Source organism: Pholis gunnellus (genome assembly GCF_910591455.1).
Source record: "Pholis gunnellus genome assembly, chromosome: 15".
Lineage (NCBI taxonomy): Eukaryota > Metazoa > Chordata > Actinopteri > Perciformes > Pholidae > Pholis > Pholis gunnellus.
This window is the reverse complement of record NC_136542.1, coordinates 11,263,896-11,287,933: the sequence shown is the minus strand read 5'-3', so window position 1 is coordinate 11,287,933 and position 24,038 is coordinate 11,263,896. Positions and strand designations below refer to the sequence as shown.

General features: G+C 44.7%; 2 protein-coding genes across 2 annotated transcripts in view; one reads left to right on the top strand and one right to left on the bottom strand.

Moving 5' to 3' along the window:
* rpap1 (RNA polymerase II associated protein 1) overlaps positions 1 to 17,676 on the bottom strand; it is a 69,642-nt gene extending 51,966 nt beyond the window's left edge. The window contains exons 1-22 of the mRNA XM_079174836.1: positions 17,627 to 17,676; positions 16,981 to 17,186; positions 16,656 to 16,804; positions 16,360 to 16,452; positions 16,067 to 16,217; positions 15,771 to 15,935; positions 15,393 to 15,620; positions 13,900 to 14,015; positions 13,706 to 13,804; positions 13,088 to 13,189; positions 12,841 to 13,008; positions 12,422 to 12,601; positions 12,170 to 12,304; positions 11,879 to 12,049; positions 11,399 to 11,556; positions 11,051 to 11,221; positions 10,528 to 10,723; positions 10,275 to 10,384; positions 9,904 to 10,099; positions 9,512 to 9,658; positions 9,178 to 9,320; positions 8,518 to 8,947 (exon numbers count right to left, since the gene is read on the bottom strand). Of these exons, the coding sequence (XP_079030962.1) occupies positions 8,518 to 8,947; positions 9,178 to 9,320; positions 9,512 to 9,658; positions 9,904 to 10,099; positions 10,275 to 10,384; positions 10,528 to 10,723; positions 11,051 to 11,221; positions 11,399 to 11,556; positions 11,879 to 12,049; positions 12,170 to 12,304; positions 12,422 to 12,601; positions 12,841 to 13,008; positions 13,088 to 13,189; positions 13,706 to 13,804; positions 13,900 to 14,015; positions 15,393 to 15,620; positions 15,771 to 15,935; positions 16,067 to 16,217; positions 16,360 to 16,452; positions 16,656 to 16,804; positions 16,981 to 17,182 (3,510 nt within the window). The 5' untranslated portion in view covers positions 17,183 to 17,186; positions 17,627 to 17,676. The remainder of the gene's footprint in view (positions 1 to 8,517; positions 8,948 to 9,177; positions 9,321 to 9,511; positions 9,659 to 9,903; positions 10,100 to 10,274; positions 10,385 to 10,527; positions 10,724 to 11,050; positions 11,222 to 11,398; positions 11,557 to 11,878; positions 12,050 to 12,169; positions 12,305 to 12,421; positions 12,602 to 12,840; positions 13,009 to 13,087; positions 13,190 to 13,705; positions 13,805 to 13,899; positions 14,016 to 15,392; positions 15,621 to 15,770; positions 15,936 to 16,066; positions 16,218 to 16,359; positions 16,453 to 16,655; positions 16,805 to 16,980; positions 17,187 to 17,626) is intronic.
* Positions 17,677 to 18,322: 646 nt separating this feature from the next.
* LOC306706856 (transmembrane protein 151B) lies at positions 18,323 to 22,482 on the top strand (the record flags this gene model as incomplete). The annotated part of the gene is made up of 2 exons (XM_079174088.1): positions 18,323 to 18,445; positions 20,860 to 22,482. The coding sequence occupies 2 exons, from the start codon at positions 18,323 to 18,325 to the stop codon at positions 22,480 to 22,482; spliced, it is 1,746 nt and encodes a 581-aa protein (XP_079030214.1).
* Positions 22,483 to 24,038: the final 1,556 nt, after the last annotated feature.

The window sequence follows — 24,038 nt, the reverse complement described above, 5'->3', positions numbered from 1 at the left end:
AACGATGCTTTGCAAATAGTACTATGCTGAGGAAAAATGACACCGAAATCAAAATGGCCGACTTCTGGTAGGTTTTAGAGCACGGTGCCAAGAGACTTATTTTTAAGTCTCCGCAGGATACGTGCGCCTACCCAGTTTCGTACGTGTAGCTCAAACGTAGCGCCGGGGCTGCTCTTTTGAAATATTGTAGGGGGCGCTACAGAGGCAATTTAAAACGAACAAGCCTAAAAATCATATCACATATTTCTTCCGATGCCTTTGACACATGTGCAAAGTGCCATGAATTTCTGAGCATCCCAACCTACTATGCTATGGAAAAATGACACCAAAATCAAAATGGCCGACTTTGGTAGGTTTTAGAGCATGGTGCCAAGAGACTTATTTTTAAGTCTCCACAGGATACGTGTGCCTACCGAGTTTCGTACGTGTAGCTCAAACGTAGCGCCGGGGCTGCTCTTTTGAAATATTGTAGGGGGCGCTACAGAGGCAATTTAAAACGGACAAGGCCAAAAATCATACCACATATTTCCTCCGATGCCTTTGACACATGTGCAAAGTTTTATGAAATTTTGAGCATCCTAACCTACTGAAACAAATTTCCTTCCGCCAGTAGGTGGCGCTATGAGTTTTTTGAATTTTTTCAAATCAGGTATGTTCAGGCTTGAAGTGGCATCATGCACAAGAAGTTTTGTGCAAATTGGATAATGTACCTTGGAGTTATAACAACTTCAATTTTGCATGGCGAACGATGCGTCGCCACGGCAACAGCGTTCAACGAAAACACACAATACTTATGATGGCTCTTCATCAATGTCCTAAGACTATCCTTACCGATTTTGAGACTAATCGGGTCACCTGGCTAGGAGGAATAAAGAAAAGTATAAAATATGACATTTCCTTCAGCCAGTAGGTGGCGCTATGAGTTATTTCATTTTTTTCAATTTAAGTATGTTCAGGCTTGAAGTGGCATCATGCACAAGAAGTTTTGTGTGGATTGGAGTATGTACCTTGGAGCTATAACAACTTGATTTTTCAGAAAAATGATGCAAAATGGCCGCCACGCCACGTCAAGGTTCTTCGATGAAAGCGCTAGCTTTTAATAATTTTTAATCACAAAGGTCTTAAGAGCACCCTGAACAAATATGAAGTCGATCGCATAAATGCTCTAGGAGGAGTTCGTTGAAGTACGAAGGCTGCAAAATGCGAAAAGTGCCAAAAAACACAAATTTGCGGGATTACTGTAGCGCCCCCTATTGGTTGAATGCAACACAAATTTCAGGGTATGTTACGGTATGCGATGTGCACATATGCTGAAAGTTTCGTGAATTTTCGACAATGGGTTGAGAAGTTATGTGTATTGATATTAAGCCACGCCCCTAGGAAGTTCATTGGTCCATATCTTTTCAACGCAAAGAGATATCAAAAAGCTTTTGATAAATCTAAGTGATCTACATCCACTAATGATCCACAGCAATTTTGGTAGCAATAGGAGCCAGCGTGTGGGAGGAGTTTGCAAAGATGTGTTTTACACTAAATTCAAGATGGCGGAAAATCTAAGTAGGCGGAGCTTAGGGGTCTGAGAGGCTTTTTTTTAGATCTAGCGGATTAGGACATATGTGTTGAATTTCAAGTCAATCGGACAAACTGGCCGAGGGGCGTCGCCGGCGCGACTTGTAGGGGGCGCTAGAGAGCCATTTTTTTACACACATTTCTGGCACCTATATCACACCTCTATTTTCGCCAGACCTGACAAGTCTGCAAAATTTGGTGAGTTTTCATACATGGCAAGTACCCCCAAAATACTCCCAAAGTGCAAAAATAAAAAGAAGAATAATAATAATAATTCTTACAATTTCAATAGGGCCTTCGCTGGCCCGACGTTGTCGGTGGCTCGGGCCCTAATAATACCCCTTAGAAACTCAATAGGGCCTTCGCTGGCCCGACGTTGTCGGTGGCTCGGGCCCTAATAACTCTTACAATTTCAATAGGGCCTTCGCTGGCCCGACGTTGTCGGTGGCTCGGGCCCTAATTAAAACTGCGAGCAGTGATGAACGGGCCCTCGCCTCCCTTGCGCGTCGGGGTCGGCGGCGGACTCCGGCCTGAGCGTCGGAGAACGTCCGCGACCGCGGGACGGCGGGTCCGCGAGCGAGACGTCGTCGATCCCGCGTGGACCGCCCGATGCTGGAAATGATGCTTTGCAAATAGTACTATGCTGAGGAAAAATGACACCGAAATCAAAATGGCCGACTTCTGGTAGGTTTTACAGCACGGTGCCAAGAGACTTATTTTTAAGTCTCCGCAGGATACGTGCGCCTACCCAGTTTCGTACGTGTAGCTCAAACGTAGCGCTGGGGCTGCTCTTTTGAAATATTGTAGGGGGCGCTACAGAGGCAATTTAAAACGGACAAGGCTAAAAATCGTACCACATATGTCTTCCGATGCCTTTGACACATGTGCAAAGTGCCATGAATTTCTGAGCATCCCAACCTACTATGCTATGGAAAAATGACACCAAAATCAAAATGGCCGACTTTGATAGGTTTTAGAGCATGGTGCCAAGAGACTTATTTTTAAGTCTCCACAGGATACGTGTGCCTACCAAGTTTCGTACGTGTAGCTCAAACGTAGCGCCGGGGCTGCTCTTTTGAAATATTGTAGGGGGCGCTACAGAGGCAATTTAAAACGGACAAGGCCAAAAATCATACCACATATTTCCTCCGATGCCTTTGACACATGTCCAAAGTTTTATGAAATTTTGAGCATCCTAACCTACTGAAACAAATTTCCTTCCGCCAGTAGGTGGCGCTATGAGTTTTTTGAATTTTTTCAAATCAGGTATGTTCAGGCTTGAAGTGGCATCATGCACAAGAAGTTTTGTGCAAATTGGATAATGTACCTTGGAGTTATAACAACTTCAATTTTGCATGGCGAACGATGCGTCGCCACGGCAACAGCGTTCAATGAAAACACACAATACTTATGATGGCTCTTCATCAATGTCCTAAGACTATCCTTACCGATGTTGAGACTAATCGGGTCACCTGGCTAGGAGGAATAAAGAAAAGTATAAAATATGACATTTCCTTCAGCCAGTAGGTGGCGCTATGAGTTATTTCATTTTTTTCAATTTAAGTATGTTCAGGCTTGAAGTGGCATCATGCACAAGAAGTTTTGTGTGGATTGGAGTATGTACCATGGAGCTATAACAACTTGATTTTTCAGAAAAATGATGCAAAATGGCCGCCACGCCACGTCAAGGTTCTTCGACGAAAGCGCTAGCTTTTAATAATTTTTAATCACAAAGGTCTTAAGAGCACTCTGAACAAATATGAAGTCGATCGCATAAATGCTCTAGGAGGAGTTCGTTAAAATACGAAGGCTGCAAAATGCGAAAAGTGCCAAAAAACACAACTTTGCGGGTTTACTGTAGCGCCCCCTATTGGTTGAATGCAACACAAATCACAGGGTATGTAACGGTATGCGATGTGCACATATGCTGAAAGTTTCGTGAATTTTCGACACTGGGTTGAGAAGTTATGTGTATTGATATTAAGCCACGCCCCTAAGAAGTTCATTGGTCCATATCTTTTCAACGCAAAGAGATATCAAAAAGCTTTTGATAAATCTGAGTGATCTACATCCACTAATGATCCACAGCAATTTTGGTAGCAATAGGAGCCAGCGTGTAGGAGGAGTTTGCAAAGATGTGTTTTACACTAAATTCAAGATGGCGGAAAATCTAAGTAGGCGGAGCTTAGGGGTCTGAGAGGCTTTTTTTTAGATCTAGTGGTTTCGGACATGTGTGTTGAATTTCAAGTCAATCGGACAAACTGGCCGAGGGGCGTCGCCGGCGCGACTTGTAGGGGGCGCTAGAGAGCCATTTTTTTTCACGCAAAAATGGCTCCTATATCAAAACCCAAGTTTCGCCAGACCTGGCAAGTATGCAAAATTTGGTGAGTTTTCATGCATGGCAAATATTCCAAATATGCAGCCAAAGTGGAAAAATAAGGATCGGAATAATAATAATAATACCCCTTAGAAACTCAATAGGGCCTTCGCTGGCCCGACGTTGTCGGTGGCTCGGGCCCTAATTAAAACTGCGAGCAGTGATGAACGGGCCCTCGCCTCCCTTGCGCGTCGGGGCTTGCGGCGGACTCCGGCCTGCGCGTCGGAGAACGTCCGCGACCGCTGGACTGCGCGTCCGCGAGCGAGACGTCGTCGATCCCGCGTGGGACCGCCCGATGCCGGAAACGATGCTTTGCAAATAGTACTATGCTGAGGAAAAATGACACCGAAATCAAAATGGCCGACTTCTGGTAGGTTTTAGAGCACGGTGCCAAGAGACTTATTTTTAAGTCTCCGCAGGATACGCGCGCCTACCGAGTTTCGTACGTGTAGCTCAAACGTAGCGCCGGGGCTGCTCTTTTGAAATATTGTAGGGGGCGCTACAGAGGCAATTTAAAACGGACAAGGCCAAAAATCATACCACATATTTCTTCCGATGCCTTTGACACATGTGCAAAGTGCCATGAATTTTTGAGCATCCTAACCTACTATGCTATGGAAAAATGACACCAAAATCAAAATGGCCGACTTCGGTAGGTTTTAGAGCATGGTGCCAAGAGACTTATTTTTAAGTCTCAAGAGGATACATGTGCCCACCAAGTTTCGTACATGTAGCTCAAACGTAGCGCCGGGGCTGCTCTTTTGAAATATTGTAGGGGGCGCTACAGAGGCAATTTAAAACGGACAAGGCCAAAAATCATTCCACATATTTCTTCCGATGCCTTTGACACTTGTGCAAAGTACCATGATTTTTTGAGCATCCTAACCTACTGAAACAAATTTCCTTTAGCCAGTAGGTGGCGCTATGAATTTTTTGAATTTTTTCAAATCAGGTATGTTCAGGCTTGAAGTGGCATCATGCACAAGAAGTTTTGTGCAAATTGGATAATGTACCTTTGAGTTATAACAACTTCAATTTTGCATGGCGAACGATGCGTCGCCACGGCAACAGCGTTCAACGAAAACACACAATACTTATGATGGCTCTTCATCAATGTCCTAAGACTATCCTTACTGATTTTGAGACTAATCGGGTCACCTGGCTAGGAGGAATAAAGAAACGTATAAAATATGACATTTCCTTCAGCCAGTAGGTGGCGCTATGAGTTATTTCATTTTTTTCAATTTAAGTATGTTCAGGCTTGAAGTGGCATCATGCACAAGAAGTTTTGTGTGGATTGGATTATGTACCTTGGAGTTATAACAACTTGATTTTTCAGAAAAATGATGCAAAATGGCCGCCACGCCACGTCAAGGTTCTTCGACGAAAACTCTAGCTTTTAATAATTTTTAATCACAAAGGTCTTAAGAGCATCCTGACCAAGTTTGAAGTCGATCGCATAAATTCTCTAGGAGGAGTTCGTTGAAGTACGAAGGCTGCAAAATGGAAAATGTGCCAAAAAACACAACTTTGCGGGTTTATTGTAGCGCCCCCTATTGGTTGAATGCAACAAAAATCTCAGGGTATGTTACGGTATGCGATGTGCACATATGCTGAAAGTTTCGTGAATTTTCGACAATGGGTTGAGAAGTTATGTGAATTGATATTAAGCCACGCCCCTAAGAAGTTCATTGGTCCATATCTTTTCAACGCAAATAGATATCAAAAAGCTTTTGATAAATCTGAGTGATCTACATCCAATAATGATCCACAGCAATTTTGGTAGCAATCGGAGCCAGCGTGTGGGAGGAGTTCGCAAAGATGTGTTTTACACTAAATTCAAGATGGCGGAAAATTTTCCTAGGCGCGGTTTCGGGGTCTGAGAGGCTTTTTTTTAGATCTAGTGGATTAGGACATGTGTGTTGATTTTCAAGTCAATCGGACAAACTGGCCGAGGGGCGTGGCCGGACCGCCTTGTAGGGGGCGCTAGAGAGCCATTTTTTTACACACAAGTATGCAACCTTCCGCAGCAGAGTTTCTCCACCAGATCTGAGAGGTGTGCAAATTTGGTGAGTTTTCATGCATGGCAAGTGCCCCTACGAGCTCATTCCCTACAAAAATAAGAATCATAATTAAAACTGCGAGCAGTGATGAACGGGCCCTCGCCTCCCTTGCGCGTCGGGGCTCGCGGCGGACTCCGGCCTGCGCGTCGGAGAACGTCCGCGACCGCGGGACGGCGGGTCCGCGAGCGAGACGTCGTCGATCCCGCGTGGGACCGATCGATGCCGGAAACGATGCTTTGCAAATAGTACTATGCTGAGGAAAAATGACACCGAAATCAAAATGGCCGACTTCTGGTAGGTTTTACAGCACGGTGCCAAGAGACTTATTTTTAAGTCTCCGCAGGATACGTGTGCCTACCGAGTTTCGTACGTGTAGCTCAAACGTAGCGCCGGGGCTGCTCTTTTGAAATATTGTAGGGGGCGCTACAGAGGCAATTTAAAACGGATAAGGCCAAAAATCATTCCATATATTTCTTCCGATGCCTTTGACACTTGTGCAAAGTACCATGATTTTTTGAGCATCCTAACCTACTGAAACAAATTTCCTTTAGCCAGTAGGTGGCGCTATGAGTTTTTTGAATTTTTTCAAATCAGGTATGTTCAAGCTTGAAGTGGCATCATGCACAAGAAGTTTTGTGCAAATTGGATAATGTACCTTTGAGTTATAACAACTTCAATTTTGCATGGCGAACGATGCGTCGCCACGGCAACAGCGTTCAACGAAAACACACAATACTTATGATGGCTCTTCATCAATGTCCTAAGACTATCCTTACTGATTTTGAGACTAATCGGGTCATCTGGCTAGGAGGAATAAAGAAACGTATAAAATATGACATTTCCTTCAGCCAGTAGGTGGCGCTATGAGTTATTTCATTTTTTTCAATTTAAGTATGTTCAGGCTTGAAGTGGCATCATGCACAAGAAGTTTTGTGTGGATTGGATTATGTACCTTGGAGTTATAACAACTTGATTTTTCAGAAAAATTATGCAAAATGGCCGCCACGCCACGTCAAGGTTCTTCGACGAAAGCGCTAGCTTTTAATAATTTTTAATCACAAAGGTCTTAAGAGCACCCTGAACAAATATGAAGTCGATCGCATAAATGCTCTAGGAGGAGTTCGTTAAAATACGAAGGCTGCAAAATGCGAAAAGTGCCAAAAAACACAACTTTGCGGGTTTACTGTAGCGCCCCCTATTGGTTGAATGCAACAAAAATCTCAGGGTATGTTGCGGTATGCGATGTGCACATATGCTGAAAGTTTCGTGAATTTTCGACAATGGGTTGAGAAGTTATGTGAATTGATATTAAGCCACGCCCCTAAGAAGTTCATTGGTCCATATCTTCTCAACGCAAATAGATATCAAAAAGCTTTTGATAAATCTGAGTGATCTACATCCAATAATGATCCACAGAAAATTTGGTAGCAATCGGAGCCAGCGTGTGGGAGGAGTTCGCAAAGATGTGTTTTACACTAAATTCAAGATGGCGGAAAATTTTTCCAGGCGCAGTTTCGGGGTCTGAGAGGCTTTTTTTTAGATCTAGCGGATTCGGACATGTGTGTCGAATTTCAAGTCAATCGGACAAACTGGCCGAGGGGCGTGGCCGGCCCGCCTTGTAGGGGGCGCTAGAGAGCCATTTTTTTACACACAAGTATGCAACCTTGCGCAGCAGAGTTTCTCCACCAGACCTGAGAGGTGTGCAAATTTGGTGAGTTTTCATGCATGGCAAGTGCCCCTACTAGCTCATTCCCCACAAATATAAGAATCATAATAATAAGAACCCTTAGAAACTCAATAGGGCCTTCGCCGGCCCGACGTTGTCGGCGGCTCGGGCCCTAATAAGAATACCCCTTAGAAACTCAATAGGGCCTTCGCCGGCCCGACGTTGTCGGCGGCTCGGGCCCTAATAATAAGAACCCTTAGAAACTCAATAGGGCCTTCGCCGGCCCGACGTTGTCGGCGGCTCGGGCCCTAATAATACCCCTTAGAAACTCAATAGGGCCTTCGCTGGCCCGACGTTGTCGGTGGCTCGGGCCCTAATAAGAATCAGAAGAATAAGAACCCCTAGAAACTCAATAGGGCCTTCGCCGGCCCGACGTTGTCGGCGGCTCGGGCCCTAAATATAACGTTACATTGCCTGACAAAGACACACTAGAAGAGAAACTTGACAACCAGACGATCAATAATAATGACTAGTATGTATTTAACATAAATATATTGGGCCTCATTTATATTATGTGGTGGTAAAAATAGTTCTAAAGTGGAGGTACTTCTGCAGGAAGTGAATTCCAAACGAGCGGTCTAGCAGCGTCAGAAGTGGATATAAAATAACAATGTATGGGACACTAGTGTTTAAGTGTTAGTGTAGTGTCTATCTATGCTAAAATACCATAATGCAAACATTGATGAATGTCAGAGTCTTTATGAAAACTGCATTAAGCAGAAGTTCTTGGATAATTCTGCGAAATAAAAATTGAAATACCCTGACTTGACTTGTTTGTGTACCTTTAGCGCCTCCTCCCTCCAGACCTCCAGCAGCAGCAGCCACTGCAGACAGTGGGTCACGGCCTGCAGAGCCCCCTGTGGGAGGTCTTCCACCTCCAACCCTCCACCGTCGGCCTGCCCCGTCCGCTCATACAGGCTGACGAGCGGGAGGAAAGCCCAATCGGATGGCACGGTGGGACCAGTGAGCTCCGGGAGGAGATGGGAGCTGATCCAGGGGTTGTGGCCGAGGAGAGCGTCCCGGGACGTCAGTACGGACGGCTCTAGATGGGCCAGGTGAGTGAGGAAGCAGCCTCGTATGGACGGCAGCTGGATGCAGGCTTCTCTCAGGAGAGCGCCAACCGTCTGCAGAGAGGGAGAGGTGTGGGGTGTTTCCTCTTGCAGTCTCAGCTCTCCCAGCTCTACAGCCTCAGGTCCTCCGCTGTGGCCCTCTCTGGAAAGCAAACAAACATAAACTGTCACAAGGAAGAGGCAAAGAATGAGATATATCACTTTTGGGGGGAAATGGATCATCTGCTAAATCGATCAAATTCCAAAGAAATGTTACTTTTAATAGAACGATTACAAAGAAAGAATGTATGGAATCAACAAAAGCAAAAAAGGCTATCAATGTTGATTGTGTTGGCACCTACTGGTAATCAATTCAAAGTAAAGTGGACTTACGATATAAAGTCCTTGTTGAAGATGATGGTGGACAGCAGTTCATGTCCCAGGTATTCACTGCCTGGTAACAACCATGGCAGCAGAACCAGCGCCACCTGGTGGTACAGTGAGGCAAGCTTGGCTACTTCAGGCTCAATGGAAACCTGAGAAGAAACAAAGATTCGGACGTGTTATTATGCATTACTAATGAGAGGGGGCTTCTGTTCGTAACAGAAGCTATCACAACCTAAAAGAACAGCAGAAGATGGTGCCGCCGACTGAAACAAAGACTTTAACTGCATGCTTTAGGTCGACACAATCATTTACGTGACTTTGACCAAAGTTGGAGCCTTACCAGTCTGTGTGCCAGCCGGAGCAGCAGGTAGAGGAGGTGGTGCTCATGACGGACCAGCCAGGCTCTGGAGTGAGACAGCGTGGGCATAGCCTGACTGCAACTTCTCAGGTAACCAATCACAGGTTCTGACAGGAGGAGGCCGTTGAACTAGAGATAGAGGGGGAGTGAGATCAAATACATTTGATTTTGGCCAACGCGTGCACTAGAGTGCCAAGAGGCCGCAACCAAAGATTACACTGGATCCTTTTACTGATTAGCATCTTATCTTTGGCTGAAAATGTACTTAGCAGTGATACAATCTAATGAAAGAAAGGTCTGTATTGCTTGGCTCATTATTGTCTGTCGCTTGCATGATAAAAAAAAACTCCCTAAAGTTCTCCCTATAAATGTACCTTGAGGCTGAGGCCTTTGTGAATGCCTGTGATTGTTTCCAGGAGAAGCCCCAGGGCCGTGAGGAGAGGGAAGGGGGAGTTAGGAGCAAGCGGGCCCGGGCGGTGCCTCCATCCTGAGCAGGCCAGGCCAGGGAGGCTGGGAGTGGTGTCTGGGTCCAGATGACTAGACCGGACATTACACACCACTGAGGAAGACCTGGTGTAAAAACAAGTCATAATCAAAGAAAAAAACGTCAGACTGTGCTGATAAAAGGTCAAGAACCAAACAGAGGCAACTGCCACCAGTTTTCATTATTTAGACATTATTATTTGACAATATGACGAGGAATAACAACAGGAACTACAAGGACTACGCTGTAAGTCAGACATACTTTAGGTTCTTAATCAGGCCTTGAACAACATGGTGCGACAGCAGGGGGAGGAGAACCTCAGACGTCAGCCGCTCCAGTTCTTGGAGGGTCTCTACTGGCTTGAAACCGCTCTGAGGAAGAGAGTTGTGTAGTTCATGGATTCATAGCTTGGTAAAGCACACAGAGCTCAACCACGTGTGCTACTTGAGAGATAACAATGCACTTGTTACAGAAAGTATAACTTGATTTGTCCTAACGCAGCAGGAAGCGGTACCTGTCTGGAGAGCTGATGGTAGTAGGCTTCTAGGTAGGCCAAGTAAGCTGGTATGACAACCAGGCTGATGTCTTTCTGAACGGGATTGTCAAGGTTCTTCACAAAGGCCCTCAAATGTCCCAACAAGGACGCCTGCAACCCTGTGACGTGACCCCAAGATACTGGAGGAGGAGGAGGGCACTCTTCTCCCTGAGAGCTGTGGCAAAACAGAGAGGCTAATGTGTACAGGGCTGCAACTAACAAGTATCTGCATTGTTGATTATTTTCTTTATTAAATCGATTCGTGGTTTGGTCTATAAAATGTCAGAAAATGGTGAAAGAGGACGGTGTCTCCCAAAGCCGAGGTTGACGTCCTCAAATGTCTTGTTTTGTCCACAACTCAAATGTTACATTTCTAAAATAAGAAGCTTGTATGAGAGAATTTAACCTTTTTTTTTTTTTCTTTAAAAATGACTCAAACCAATTAATCTATTATCAAAACAGCTGCCAATTATGTGTGATGATTTGTTTGAAACATCTGTACCTGACCATGCCGGCCTGTAGCTCCTGGTGGCAACCAGCTGTGTGTGTGACCTGTGTGAGCAGAGAGAGCAGAGCCAGGACCCGCTGGAGCTGCAGAGGCAACAGAGGACCTGAGAGGGCCAGGACTGTGTGAACCGACTGCAAGGTCTTCGCTAAGCCCGGATACAGGTCTCTGGGGAAACATAATGACATGCACTGTGAGAGCAGAGCGGAGCATTAGAGTGTCGAGCTAATCAGCACAGAAATTATGAAGCGGTTCCACGGATTCGCCGTCTCTAATCCGGCTACTTAACACTCCTGGAGAGGACGTTCTCTGCCCCCGGTAGTCAGATTGAATGTGTTCACTTGCATGTATAATTTGCAGGCCTGTCCGTAGCCGGCTGCCACGGCCCACAGCCTGTAGGCCTCGGTGGAGATCCTGAGGGCCTCGGTCGGCTCCAGCAGCAGCTCACTGGGCTCAGCGCTCAGCAGACAAGGCAGACGCTCCTTCACTCCAAAAGAGTTTAACTGGGGAGACAAAGAATAACGGAATCATTTAGATCGGAAAATTGGATAATGATTATATGGTACTTATTGTGAGGTTAAAAATACGCAAATAAATCAGAGTTTAGTATTTTATTTCCCACTTGACTCTTTTTGTATTTTACAGATTTTAGAAGAAAGGTGTCAACGCAACACCCGTCACACACCACTGGACATACAGGCTGCATCAGTCTGGACACAGTTCATCCAGTTATTAAACACCTCTCTCAAACACACGGTCATTCTAATACATTATAAAGCAATTAAACACCGTTGCTTGCACAGCAGATCCCATAGCGGCACTTACCAGTCTGGCACAGGCGTGTCTGCCAGAGGTGGCCAACACTCTCAACAGCTTCATGGCGCTGGCCAGCGGGAGTCCGTAAACAGACTGAGGAATGGAAGAAGATGGCGCCGTCCAGGAAGCGGGAAGGAACTCTGACAACACCGTCTCCATCAAGCGAGGACAGTCGAGCACCTGTGAGTGAAATGCAATCTTACTGAATTTGGCAAGATGAAAATATAGACGATAAAAATGAATTGTACGACAAGCATGGTTACAACAAGTAGTTGATTAAGTGACTGTAACTGTTGTTACCTGCATGGCAGATGGGGAAGAGTGCCTCGCGATACGAGTCAGGATCTGCAGGACGTCCTGGACCACTCGAGGAGAAGGTCGGAACACCTCGAGGATGTAACGCAGCCTGGGGAGCAGTTTCATCTTTAACAGACCCTGAAACACAGACAATAAGCATTCCACCTTTATCTACAGAGCTTCTTAATTATCCTACGTTTACATTACAAAACCAAAATGGAAGTCTGTCTGTATGGCCTTTGATTTTCTGTTTACCTTGACAACATCCTGCCTGGCCACATCATGATCACTCTTCCTCTCCTCCTTCTCCTTCGCCGTCTCCTTCATACATTCGGGGAGCCCTTCGTCGTCCTCCTCTTCCTCCTCCTGAGCAGACGGCAGCAGAGGGAAGGAGGCCAAGCCGCGAAACCACGAGAATGTGCAGTCCAAACACTCCTGAGAGGACAAACAATGGATATTTGAACATGAGGGACAAGACATTGGGACACTCTTGTAGAAAAACAGTAACAGACAACCAAAGTGTATTATCTCTTCTACATATTACGTTTTTGCTTCTGTGTTTCTGACATACTTTGTGATGGCTTCTGCAGTTCCTAATCAAACTTTAGTAGTATTTGCAGATAAAATGACACAATCGCATGTAAAAGACGGCGTGTTTTAATGGATCGTCTTACTTCATCGTCTTCACACACAAGGAGGGCTTTCAGTGCATGCACAGCTGCAGACAGTACTCCCTCCACACCGTCGTCCAATGCAAAGCGGAGCAGGAAGAGCAGGCCGGCGTCGAGCAGAGTGGACACCACGCTGCCTTTCAGAACCGACAGGTACTCCCCAGCACGTGCCTACAGGGTCAGAAGAGCCACCACTTCAGTGACTACAGACATGTGCCTCTGCAGCTACACTGTGTGTTTGTTTACGTACCTTTGAGAGGATGTTGGCCAGAGTGCCGAGGGCCAGACTCCTCTGCTGGATGAGCTGACTCCGAGACAGCAGGAATAGTTCCTGCAGGGAGTAACCGGCCCGCTGCAGAGGAATCCTCAATGTTAGGAGCAAAATCATCTCAAAGCAAAAGACCTGGAGCCCGGTCTAAAACTCTAACTTTGAGATGAATCTGGTTTTCAGTCTCACAATGATGCTTCACCTTTTTTTACAGGTGTCATAAAGCAGAAAGTGGAATTTTTACTGAAGAGCAGGTTACGTTTAAGGCTACAAAGGCGCTCTCGGGAGCAAATGTAATCGATAGTTCGACATTACTCCAAGTTCTATTTACAAAATTAGATCCGAGCGAAACACTGCAATCAAATGAACAAATTAAAAGGACGGTTCCCGGAGCAATGAGCCACCATAATGAGATTTATAATTACAGGTGATGTTCAGAACTAATCAGAACTTAACTTTGCAATTAGCTGGTACCGCTATTGGGCTTTGTGAGCCAAACCCCGATATTAAACACAACAGAAAATAGATCTGATGGTGTTATAAACATTTGTTCATTACAATAATCCTTAGTATGAATAAAACGACTTATTGTCCACTGACCTCAGGCTCCTCTCCATGGTGGTGTAAGCCTAAATGGGTGGGCAGATCCTCCGTGGGTGGAATCAACATCCCCGCGAAGTCAAACCGAGCCTGCATGGCCTATCAGTACACAGAATCAACGCAGAAAAACTCGAGCTTTAAGTTGAAATTAATAAAAATGTCATCTGCTGGTGTCATAAGAATTATCTCCTGACCTTTTTGGTTCCTTTCCTTCTGGGTGCCGGCAGGTCTCTCATCCACTCCAGCTTCTCTGGCTCCAGCTTATCCATGTGGACCCATTCCTTCTGAGGCTTCAGCAGCAGGTCCTTCTCTGAATTCACACACAGACAGACAGAAGGGTAAAAGCGAGACTCGGAACTATGTATCATTTCTTGTAACAATTGGTACAACTGTTGTCTGTTGTAGGCAGCACAGATAACGTGACAACTCCAACACCGTGGCACCGCTGTAAACACAAACTATTCCTATTTGTTCTCAACCGCAAAAACAAGGGTTGTTTTCTCTAAAAAAAGGAGGTAGAGAAGGCAATAAATCATCTTTGTGAAGAAAAAAGTAAATCGCCTTGACACATGTCTTGAAAAAGGTCCTTGAGACCAAAAATTGACAACTCTTTTTAAATAAATCAATGCAGAATTGATGACTGTTTTTGCATTCTACTCATCTAATAAATCATCTTTGGCCAGAATAACAGAATGACAAAAGCAGCTCGGTTCATAAAATTGATGGTACATGATGTGCAAGCTCTGTCTTCATACGGCCCATTAGCAATACTTTCATCAGGATTGGGACCGTTCTGTGAATGATCTGCAGTAACTTCATTGCAGAGAGTGGCTACTTCTGGCTCAGTCTGGCCTTTCTGCTAATCACACAGAGTGAAGTCGATGATCCGCATTATGTCGGGATTTTAGCCTTGCAGCAGAAGCATCGCACATTAACTATACAATTAGGAGAATGGCTCCTTGAGAGAAAGGGAGAGCAGAGAGAGAGGATGAAAGAAAAAGAAGTGAGTGAGAAACATCAGGAGGGAGATGGAGGCAGAGAAAGCTGGCAGACGGACAGGTGTGATGGTGGCACATTTAGGGCTTTTCCCTTCAAGATGTACCACTAATCATAACAATCTGATAGTCTCAGCAACAAGATCATCATATATTTGTAGCGACGCTGTCCTGTGAGAACCACGTATCCCTAATGAGCTCAGACAGACAGTCCTGTTTTTAGCCATGTGACGAACTTAAGCAGTAGGAGACGTTTACTCCACCTACATAAGGACACTTAACACAAACATCCACATTCAAAGTCAATATATCTGGAAATACGTGTTTTTCGTGTACAACAAGGGTGTGTGGGAAAGGATAATCTGAAAAGTAACTACAGCTGTCAGATGAATGCATTGGAGTCAAAAGTACAATATTTACCTCTGAGATGTAGTTGCATGGAAGTATAAACTTAAGCATAATATGGAAATATTCAAGTAAAGTACCTCAAATGTGTACTTGAGTAAATGTACTTTGTTACATTCCACCACTGCAATTTAAACAAACCTAAAGAGGCAAGAAGTAGTGTGAAATAACAGCATAGTCATCCCCATAACTTTGATGTATTTATTTATCTCCAGCAGCAGCAGCAGAGACCAGGAACACCGGACCAGGTAGACCTGATAAAAAGGTTATTTTTAAATCCATCTTACCCGTCACAGCAGGTGGTGGTGGTGGCAGATCCTCCTCCTCTCTTTCCATCTCTACTTCTCGGGGTTTCTGAAACAGCACAGCAGCACCAGAGGAGACCGACTGTCTGCTCAGATCTTCAAGAGGAGAGTTGTCCTCGCTGCTTTTGCCCCGGGGTTGTTTGGATGCGGAGGCAGAGGACGGGACGCTCTGGGCTTTGCGAGCTCTTACAAAGTCCACTAGTCTGGGATCTGGGAAGCAGAAATAATCGCGTTATATACGCAGTGGAACCAACAAAATGTACTTTACTAGTTATTATACAAGCGCAACACATATCATGTCTTCATCTCAATGTATATTACATATGAATAAAGCATCATGTGGACAACATGATTGCCTACCGAGTTGAGATAAGAGTTTATTCTGCTCCTGTAGTATCTCCGACTGAGACATGGCCTGGAGCTTAGCCTGGTTCTCCCTGTGGATCCTTGTGGTTTCTCCTGAGCTATCTGGGCCCCCAAGACCCCGATCAGACAGCAGACTGGGACCCGACACTGCAGTTGGCTCTGGAGAGAGGAGATAAAGACAAAAGGGAGACAAAAATAATGTGAAGAGGGGGTTCTGTGGAGAAAGATACCGCAGACCAAATCCAAAATTGAATTATTTACTCTCGATGATCTGCAGAAACCACACTGACCTGTGTCCATGCTGGTCTCAGGCGGCAGCGTCTGCTCTCTGTGTTCAGCTTCAGGAGCACAATGAAAAGGTGTCTGTCCCTCCTTTAGCCTCTGAGCTGCTATCTGACGAGCAAAGATACTCTTCTTTCCAAAAGCGGAAGACAGTGGCACCTGGTCGTAAGGATGAATGAATGTTAAACAATCAAGTTGAATGATTTATTGTGACGATACAATGCGTCTGTTTGTAATTAAACGATTTACACACTGTAAGAATCACACTCCTTATTAAGAATTGGCATTAACGTTTTCTTACCTGGCTGCTGGTTTCTGAACGGTGCGATACTTTAGGGAACGCCACGCCTGTAAGTGCTGGTAGCGATATCGGAGTAGAGCTGGTGTCTCTCTCCTAAAACAAAGAGCGACGTTACGGATCCATTGATGAAATAATAAATCCGAACACTGTCAATTATGTCGAGCTTAACATGATACCAGCAAACTTGGATAACTAAAATACTTGGAGAGGTCCAACAAGGGGGGGAAAAAGCGACTTTATTAAGCACACAGTCACTGATTTATACTTGGCATTTGCATTCAACGACAGGTACTTACAACTATTCTGGAGAGAACAGCAGTGACGTGAATGTCATGTCTGTCCAGCATCTCCTCAGCATCCTCATCCTCAAAAGTAACCCGACTGGCTTTGAACCGAGACTTCTTAGGAGGGGCTGGCGTCAGAGATGGGAGTTGGTCTGGAAGATCTAGAGGAAACACAAACGATATTTAATAACCTTACATACTAGTATAAATGGTTCATTGTTAGCGATGGGTGTAACTTATGCTTGTTTAAGTACCACCTTAGTCTCATGTTGAGCATGAGAAAAACCCTGTAACTGTCGATGAGTTAATATTCTCAAAAAACAGACACATCTCTTGCCTTCTATGGTGACAACATCCCTCTGTCTTCCTTCATCTTCCCTGTTACAGTCCCCTCCTCCTCCTCCTCCTCCAGCCTCGCCTCTCCTCTTGTCAGGTCTGCGGACCACATTGGCAGCAGGCTGAGCACCAGAGGTCAGAAACTTCTCCTGCTCCCTGAGGAGGTCTGCCTCAGAGTCGGATGGCTTCGGACGCCGCAACATCCCTCTAAAGGACACACAAGATCATGTTAAATACATTTACACTGTTGGATCTAATTCTAGTGTCCCGTATCCATGTATGTCCGTCTATACTTCCACGTGAAGACAAACAGTCAGTTCTCCAACACATCGCTAACCTTAAGGCGAACTAACGTTATCGTAGTGTAAGAAAGGACAGAAAGCAACACTTTAACTAATACACCAAATAAATTACACATATCTAACGTGCGCTAACTATCATTAGTTGATATTGCTTTCTTTTCGCGTGTAACGTTAGTTAAGTTCCGACACGCACAGTTAACGTTAGCTATCGTTAGCTTGACGTTAGCTTGAAATGTCAAACCGTACTCAGCTGAAGGTACAATTATCCAACACAAAGCTAAACTGAGTCATTAAAATATGGCAGTCTTTGTTGTTCTAAAATATGTCAGAACTGTGGTAGCTAACCTTCAGTTAACGCTCAGTGTTGGTGTCCGTGTTACCAGCGTGAATACACAACACCCGGTAAACCACACGGAAGATTTCTAATGTGACACCAAACTCCACCTTCACAATAAAAGCTCGGCCCAAATAAACAGAAAGGAATGCGGAGGGACTTCCTTTTCTCTACATCCCCCTATTTTTCCCAAATATTATTAGGATATTTAGAGGCTTGGAAGGCACACGCAAGGTATCTGAAGTTGTTGGCAAATATGTTAATGCATCCTTGCTGATTTATCTCGTGTAACGCGCAGGGTTTACCACATACCTCAGCTCTATATCTCGCGGTGTCCTCCCTTCTCCAGGACACTGGGCAGCGCACCGACATCTGGATCACCTGGGTCAACATTGCGCAGTGACGTTTTCTGTTATGTATGGGTTTTATTAGATAATTTAAAGTGGCCATTGACAACAAGCCTCGCTTACTGCATAATGGTCAGCCTCTGCTGCCTTTGCTGCGGTGAAATCCCTCAACCCCGCCCCCCTCTGTCCGGCCAGGCGGGACCACCGAGGGATCCCCGCTCCGTGCAGCAGCAGCAGCCTGCTGGCTCCGGCCCAGACGGTGTGGGGCTGAAGGGGACACAAAAAGGGGGAGCAATCTGGGAGAAACGGAGCAAGAAGGAGTGAGTTTATAATCTCTCACTGACATGCGAAAAGTGCAGCATGCTCTCCTCCGATCCGGACTCTGCGGAGGACACGGCGGCCAGCGCTCCCAATGATGCTGAGGAAGAGGAGCAGCAGGAGGAGGAGGAGGACTCGCCAGCTGAGAGTGATGTTCTGGAGGAGGTAGGTGTAGTCATTCATTAGCTTGAATAAAAACATCAATCAATATTTTTAAAAATGGTTGCAGTTCTTATGAATTATCAGAAAAGTATAACAAATAACAGCAATGACGAACCAAAACATTGTTGTTGTGCAAAACAAATAAGCCCACTCTTAAGTGCAAGTTCCTTACGCTTATGCTTATTATTGCCTTTAAATATATATTTATATATATATATATATATAAAAATTAAATATTAAATATTAAAGACATTTTAGTTCTGATCACTGGAAAAATAAATACAATATTGACATCCTCCCTGTGCCATCAAAGTGCAAATGCTTCCACCTGCAGCCAGACAGCCTCTCTGCTTGATGAAATGTCAGAATAGTCCATTTCACATAGTGGCAGTAGAATCCATTGTTGTGGAAATATACTCTCACTAACGCATGCATAATATTCCCAAAGGGAGTTGTTAAGCCAGCAAACATTGCAAAGCCAGACCACGATTTTAAAGTGTTGATCAATTGTATACATGCATGTGTCTGTGTTTGCTCCACAATGTCCTCTGTCTTTACTGTCACGGAATAATTACTGTGATTCCATCTGGGGGATTGGCTGTGTGCAGCCAGCCATGCACAGATAAGAGAGCACGAGTTGTCTTACCTCAGAGCCATTGTCCATGTAACTGCCAGGTCCTATTTTATACTGCGGAGTAGATTAAAGTACAATTTAGTTACAAGCAACTTTTTTCCACAAACGTCCTATTTATCTTCAGCCAACAGATTTAGTTTATTAGGGCTTATATTTTTTGGATTAGTATAATCTTTAATTTGACTAAGAAGCACTATTTAAAGTGACACTCTTGCACATCTAAACTGTATAGTGTGTAATGTCTGCAGTCCAGAGCCCTGGACTACTGAATGCCATCCTCTCTACAAGAATTGCATCCCTGTTTGCTCCATAAATAACTGAGGTGGAACCCGCAAAGTGACATCCCTACCCCTGTGTCAGCGCAGTAATGGATGGGCTGGTTGTCACCATAAATTGTTTCACTCCATAAAACACCAGAGGTAGTCTACAAGAACACAGGATCTCATGGGGACGATTGTCACCACAAAAAGCTAAAATATTAGAAAGTACCATAAAGACATTTAGAACTTATGATAAATGTGACTGACAAGATGGGACCAAATTACTTTTGAATGTGTGAAACTCCCAAACTAAGAGATGCACACATTAAATGTGTCGGTCCTGGTTTGCTCTTTTTGTGCACAAAGGGTTACACTCGAGCTTCTTTTACTGTTAGTGTTACTGATGAAATAGCTTGAGGCCATTGTGTCTTTGCTGAATGTAAGCACTTTCTGTTTCTGTTTGTCTGCCCGGAGGCTAATCCCCCAATACTCAGCAGATACATGTAGATCAGAGGTGTGCGTGAGTGTGTGTGTGTGCGTGTGTGTGTGTGTGTGTGTGTATGTGTGTGTGTGTGTGTGTGTGTGTGTGGGTGTGTGTGTGTGTGTGTGTGTGTGTGTTAAGCAGTGCTGGGAGAAGTATTCTGATTCTTGTCTAAAATAATCAAAATCAGAATTTAAAAATACTACATTATATGTAAAGCATGTCACAAATGTAAGTGCAACAGAAGGGCCCTTGTAAGTGTTATATTATTATAAAATTATAAATATCAGAAAGTAGTGAAAGTCCCCAGAGTCCAAGATGACGTCTTAAAATGTCTTGTTTTTTACCAACAGTCCAAAACTTAAAGCTATTTCATAAAAAAAAAACATTAAACAGGGAAAAGCACTGAATCCTTACATTTGGAACCAGAAATATTTGGAGTTTTTCCTTGATGAATGAGGTAAATGTTTAATTCATTTTTCATTTTCTGTTATTTATTCCGAAGCTAGAGCATAATTTCTGTGCAAGGTGCCTATATGAGGCTCTATTAAAAAACAAGCTTATAAGTAACAAGAAATTGAAACAGAAAAATGTGTGTTGGTCGGTCAGGCTCCATTTCTACAATGGATTTTAATCTCCAATGTTTTTAGGAATGTTGTCTACATATACACAAGTGCTATCATAAGTGTGCTATTAATGTGACAACTTTACCAGCTAGTACATTAGCCCATGTGCAATATAAATGTAATTAATTTCAGAGAAAGATGTGTGACAACATCTCAGCTAACATTTATATATGTTATATATAAATATTTGTTTGCGTTGAGTCACAGCCTACCAGGGACACTGGGTGCTTTAATTTAATTCCTGTGTGCTTTCTTTAGTTTGATTTACTTTGTGCTTAGGTATGGGAAAGCTTGGAAGTCCAAAGTGGAGCCACGTTCATTTGCATTTCTACTGTATGTCACTGCCAAGTTTTAGAGCCTCATTGCTTTAAGTACCTTTTTCTCATTACTCTCTCTCTCTCTCTCTCTCTCTGCAGCAGCATCCAGTGAAGCAGTCCCTGGGTGCTTGCATCTGCCGGGAGTCCCATTGGCGCTGCCTGCTGCTCTCTCTGCTCATGTACAGCTGCCTGGGCGCGGTGGCCTGGTGTCAGCTGACCCGGGTCACCAAAATCAGCTTCAACTCCGCCCTAACCTCCTCCTTCACGGCCTCCTTCCCCTCCTCCCTGCGGGGGGCCTCTGGGATGAGCGTTGGAGGACACTCTATGATCTACCACGACAGCCCCTGCTCTGACGGCTACATCTACATCCCTCTGGCCTTCCTGCTCATACTCTACGTCTTATACATGATGGAGTGCTATCACTGCAGAGCCAGGAGCGAGCTGCAGAGCAAAGCGGACGTGGACAGTGTGTATGAGCGCGTGCTGCGATTGAGGGAGGCCCAACCTTGCATATGGTGGAAGGCCATCAGCTACCACTTTGTGCGACGGACTCGGCAAGTCACCCGATACCGCAACGGGGACGCGTACACCACCATGCAGGTGTACCACGAGAGAGTGAACACCCACGTCGCCGAGGGCGAGTTTGACTACAGCCACTCTGGGATGAAAGATGTCTCGCGTGACCTCAGCGGCTTGGAGGGACTTCCGGCAACTCGCCTGCGCTTCACCAAATGTTTCAGCTTCACAGAGGCCGGTCCAGAAAATGAATACCTCAACCAGAGAGCCAGGTTCTTCTCCGAAATTGAGGGTTTGGACGATTACATGGAGGCCAGGGAGGGGATGCAGCTGAAGAATGTGGACTTCAGAGAAAACCTAATAGCCTATGTAGACCCAGATAGGATGCCTTGGTACACTTCCCAGGTTGCCTTCTGGCTGGCAGCTCTGCTGATGTTGTCCTGGCCTCTGAGAGTGCTGACCGAGTACCGCACTGCCTATGTGCACTACCGCATAGAGAAACTATTTGGGCTGGAGTACAGCCCCTCTCCTCTAGATGAAGACAGGCCTCTGGGGAATAATACTGGTTGTGGTATTCCCAGAGTAGACACGCTGGACAGCACTGAGATGGAGTGGCACATACGCTGTAACCGTCAGGTGATTCCCAGCTACTCAGAGGCCATGCTGATAAACATGAGCACAGCAGACTCCAACTCATTACAAGACACCGAATTCACCTCGTCCTCAAACTGCTTCCTTCTGGACAGCAGCCAGACTGCTCAGAGTTACGGCGCTCTGCAAAGCCAGGAGGACTGCGAGCAATGCGAGGAGCCCAACGGACGAGGCGACGGAGGAGGCAGGAGGAGGACCATGGCCAGCTCCAGCTGCTCCTCCATCTTCTCCTGCCGGGGAGCGCTGCTCCGCTCGCACCCCTCCTCGGACACGTCCCGATTCTCTCTCTGCCGCATGTACGGCTCCCATCGCACCGTGTCTCTGTGGAGGAGCCACAGCAGCAACCTGACTGACCCCTGCTGCGCCGACGAGCAGTGCTGCCGCTCCGACTCCAGCCGGCTGGAGCTCAGCGATAGTCCACCGACTTATAGGGACGCCCGGTTCTTCCCAGTGCTCATTGTGCATCGGTCTGAGGGCCGTGGCGGCGAGGACGGGAGGGATGTGAGGCGATATTACATACGCAGAGGGTCGTCCTGTGTGGAGACGGATCTGTGAGGGACATAGAGACACTTATTGATGAGTCAAGATAAGATTCAAAACAGTAATGATGGATGATGTTGGTCACTGTTTGCTCCATAGACAGAATGACATTAATGAAGATGTATGGAGCTCTTTCAGAAAATTCCACTTGTAAGTGAAGTAATAGTCACTTCTATTTTTTAACACAGTCACCAACAGGACAAAGAGTCCTCGCGTTGAATTGCACATGCTGCAGTGTGTATAATGACAATAATAATCTGATTCAATGGTGCACTGAGACATGAAAACTGCATGACATCAGCATCCTACTGTTTTCATCACTCACATTTCTCAAAAATCACAGGATGCAAAACTTCACCGGTTCTTACATTGACCTTGTATGTGTTATTATACGTGTGAGGATTGTGCCACTTAAAGGTGGGAATAATACCAGTAAAAAGTCAAAGTCGCATGTCATTACCATAAGCTTTTGTTTTTTAGTTGATTTATAGTGAAACCAAAGACATTTTTTCAGTTTATTTCGTTTTTTCCAAAGGTTTTTATTCAACACCACAAAGCTTTTATTGATGAGTAGGAACATGAACTGAGTGTCAAAATGTAAGCAATAAAAGTAGTCCTGACAAATTATTTTTGTAAAGCAGTATTGTGACTTGTACCACGTCAGATTGAAGGGAATAACATGGCGTTTTATTCACTCAAATTTGTTGATTAAATCATACATTGAATCATATCACTGTTACACATTTCTATATTTCAAGTTAAGGTCACAAACAAATGTATACCCTGTATGTCCCTGTTGTGTGTGCTGATGAATAAAAAGAAAAAGAAGAAGAGAGAAACGTTTGTCCTGTGGTCATGTTGATCTGAGGTGACAGATACTCTCAGCTCACTGGTTCCTCAAGTACAACTAGAAGGAAAGAAGCACTGGAATGACTACACGGACATCCAATGACTCCAACCAATAAACATTCTTTGTGGTTGCCTGCCAGACCAAGTGCTGGTACAAATATACCATGTATGCAAGCAAACGTGTAAATCCAGAATGTTGTTGCTAACTGGGCAAGATAGAAGCAATACTTTTACTATGATAAAAGCAATACTTAAAAAACACTCCATTACAAGTAAAGGTGCAGCAGTATTATCAGACCAAAATAATTCTAGACTGTTATAATACTACACAGTATATTACTTCTCGGGATTATTATCACCGATGTATGAATGAGTATAGCATTGTAATGCTGTTGTTGGAGAAGTTCAATCTATAACAATGCATCATGTTTATAAGATGACCGTGTGATTTATTTTGAAAATCTGAATCTACAAAGTAACAACAGCTGTCAAAGACATGCAGCATCTCTGGTCTTTCTTTCTGGTCTTTCTTTCTGCTGACCACTAGATGCCACTATTGCTAAGGACTATATTGATTTATTTATATTAAAAATGTATATATTTCTTCATGGGTACAGTCAACAGTACAACAGAAACAATTCAATAGCTTCTCAGTTTTCCTCAGCAGATGGAGTTTTGGCTCAGTTGTAGAAACTTCAGTGAGTAACGTGCAATAGAACAGG